Raw genomic sequence first — 2,886 nt, 5'->3', positions numbered from 1 at the left:
GGAGGCCCGCGTGGAGCCTGCAGGGCTGCGGGACACGCGGCACCGGGTCCTTCCGTGTGAAACCACAGTGCGTTTTTAGTGGGCTGTCCTTGATGATAGAGGCAGCATTTTATGAACATGCTTGGATGCAGTTGGAGGTTGGGCAGAGGTTTTGTTTCCAGCATTTCAAATGAAGAAGCGTTTCGGTTTGCCCCTGGTGTGAGTAACCTTTCTTAAAAAGGGCATGGAGGCAAAACTGAGAGAAACAACATCAAACTGATCTGTGACTTGTGCGCTCTGGAATAACTCAGAATGGAGTATCATGGTACACTGTCCAGTACAGGTTATTTCAGACGAGTTCTCCCTAACCTTCCAGTACCTCTGTCTGTCATGCATACGGCCAAAGTGCCTTTTCCTGTTGCCTCTGTGCAGCTGGACATGTCTGAGAGCCTATGTATTAACAGAAAATAAACCACAAAGAGGACTAATCTGTTTTATATTTATTGGGTGTAAATGTATGTGCATTCTGTCTCACTTTACGGTCTGCAGAGGAGTCGTATGTGCCGCACATCAAAACATTCCCCACTGTGTTGTACGTTATTCCAGAGTGTGGCTGTAAAGGTCTGTGTCAAAACGGGGACTGTGGAAGGGGGTGCTCAGGGCAGCTCTCCACAAGTTTCATTTTCTGAATTATTCTGCTGCTGGTGGACATAGGAGTGAAGCTAAGTAAGGGAGGGAAAATTACATTGTTGTGAGGAGTTAAAGCGTTAGTGACAAGGGAGCAGGAAAATCCATGTTGAGGGGCCTGTAATCACACTGTCTGCTTGTGTTCCTGACTGCATGGTTGCTGCTTCTTCACAGCATACCCAAAAGAGATCCCTGTGTTTAAGAATGAGGGGTGTTTGGGGCTAATAATGCAGTCACTAGCAAACAAAGTCATTTTATAATAGATGATCTCTGTTGAAGCATCTTCACAGGATGATGTATGTTCTGGGAAAGGCCATATTTAATATTTTTCATTATGATCCTTGGCACAAAAAGTAGGAATATGCTAATAGTGCAGACCTAAGAATCTTCATCAGTATAGGACAGCACATAAGAGAAACTGGATGACCTTGGGAACAGTTACAGAAATGTGAAGAAACTTAAAAATGCAAAAAAATATGTTATTGCCTTAGAGTATGGTATTATTATAGTATGGTGTGTAGGGCAAAAATGCTAAACAATGTTCCATACAGCTGTGACAGAGTTTAGACTCCCGTGATTAGGAGAGAAGTTTGCAGGATTATTTTTTTTTCCCCCATGGCTTGAAATTGCAGTGGCTAAGAACTCTGTCATGGTGCATGCCCAGCCACCCTGGGAGCCCTGCCCATTCAGGTGCTCGTCCTCTGTCTGCTTAAGATTGCAGACTGGGGTGAAGTTCAAGTAAGGTGAAGAAAAAAATTCAATTATGACACAAGGGATCAGGTGTAACAATCTGGGAAGTTCCTTTTTCTCCCAAACTGCCATTTTCTGTTTTCCCCCATTACTCTGCCCACCCACCTGCACAGTCCTGTCTGCTGCAGGCACTGCAGGCCCAGGGCAGCAGAGAGCAGCTCTGCATCTGTGGGCTTCCAGTTTATCCACTGTTAAGTCCTATGTACCCAGCAGTTTGGATTTTCTTTGACATTTCAGGGTGAAGTCTCCCTCCAGGTCTGCACGTAGCTGAAGGCAGCCTGGCCCCATGCAGGTCAGGACTGCCAGGGCTGGCTCTGTGCCGTGGACTGAACAGGGAGGCAACATGCAGGGAGAGAATCCCAGGCCCCAGAGGAGTCTCTGGCCTTCCCAGCTCCCTCTGCCTCTCTGACACAATCTGGCATTTTTATGCTCACGAGGACATTTGCTGAGAACTGCATCCATCGGCAGAACAACCACAACGAAGACCAAAATGCACAGTATAGAAATGTTGCTAATCAGGGGTCCTTGCATGTCGCAGTGAGAAGGAATACATAGAGAAATATAAGTAACTGACCAGTAAAATTTATGGATACTGTGCTTTGCCATTAAAGGGGAACACATTTATAGAGGAAATAATTTTTTTATTTTTTTGTTGGCTGGCTGAGTAATCCTGTTTGTACATACAGAAATTTCTAATAAATATAGCAACTTTCCTTAACTGTGTGAGAAGTAATTATCAAAAGATATGGAAAGAAAAACAGGCAAAAATGTGCCCTCATTCAAGTGTTTATTCTTATGCAGCACTCGGTTTTTGTTGTTTTGTAATGTCTTTATTAAGAAAGCAGTAGTATGTATTTAATGAACAGCTGTGGTAGCCTGTATTGTTATACAATGCTTCCAGTTATATCCTTAAGTTGGAGTATTGTTTTACAAGGTTGTATAAATAAAACCAGCTGAGCATTCATTTATATAGACTTCGGTCTGTTCTAAGACTACATTATTGTTGTAAGGCTGGAAGGAATCTTTTCCTAGATCTTATACTATTCTTCTGCTTAACAGTAAATCATTACAGAGCCCCAGTGCCTAGAGCTAGTTATCCCCAGTGATGCTAAAGCCCGGAGTTTCTAGTTGGAAATTTAGTCGTCCTGTGTCCTTTGCAAATGGTATTTGGTCATTTATTGTAGTGCATTAAGAACCCCCCCCCCAGAACGCAGCCTGCCCTGTGCTGTGGAACTGAAGAAATGCCCCGTCATAGAAGTGTTGTGTTGCTGTTCTAGCCCGTTACGGCACCAGAAACCGCTCCTCACGACGGCCCGACCGCTGCAGCTGCGGGAGGTTCCTCTGACGGCCCCGGGCGCTCCGGGTCGGCCGCAGCTGGGCCGGGGGGGCCCGCGCGGCCCCTTCTGCCTGCGGGGCCCGCGGGAAGGCCCTGCTGGGGGGGAACGGGGCCCGCGGGAAGGCCCCGCTGGG

General features: G+C 46.2%; 1 protein-coding gene across 1 annotated transcript in view; it reads right to left on the bottom strand.

Annotated features, from left to right (window-relative positions):
- NKX6-2 (NK6 homeobox 2) overlaps positions 1 to 375 on the bottom strand; it is a 5,969-nt gene extending 5,594 nt beyond the window's left edge. The window contains exon 1 of the mRNA XM_009997545.1: positions 359 to 375. Within this exon, the coding sequence (XP_009995847.1) occupies positions 359 to 375 (17 nt within the window). The remainder of the gene's footprint in view (positions 1 to 358) is intronic.
- Between the last annotated feature and the right edge of the window lie 2,511 nt (positions 376 to 2,886).

The sequence above is a fragment of the Chaetura pelagica genome, unplaced genomic scaffold, assembly GCF_000747805.2.
Source record: "Chaetura pelagica isolate M959 unplaced genomic scaffold, ChaPel_1.0 scaffold185, whole genome shotgun sequence".
NCBI classification, from domain to species: Eukaryota; Metazoa; Chordata; class Aves; order Apodiformes; family Apodidae; genus Chaetura; species Chaetura pelagica.
Note: the sequence above shows the minus strand (reverse complement) of the source record. Positions and strands in the feature narration are given on the sequence as shown.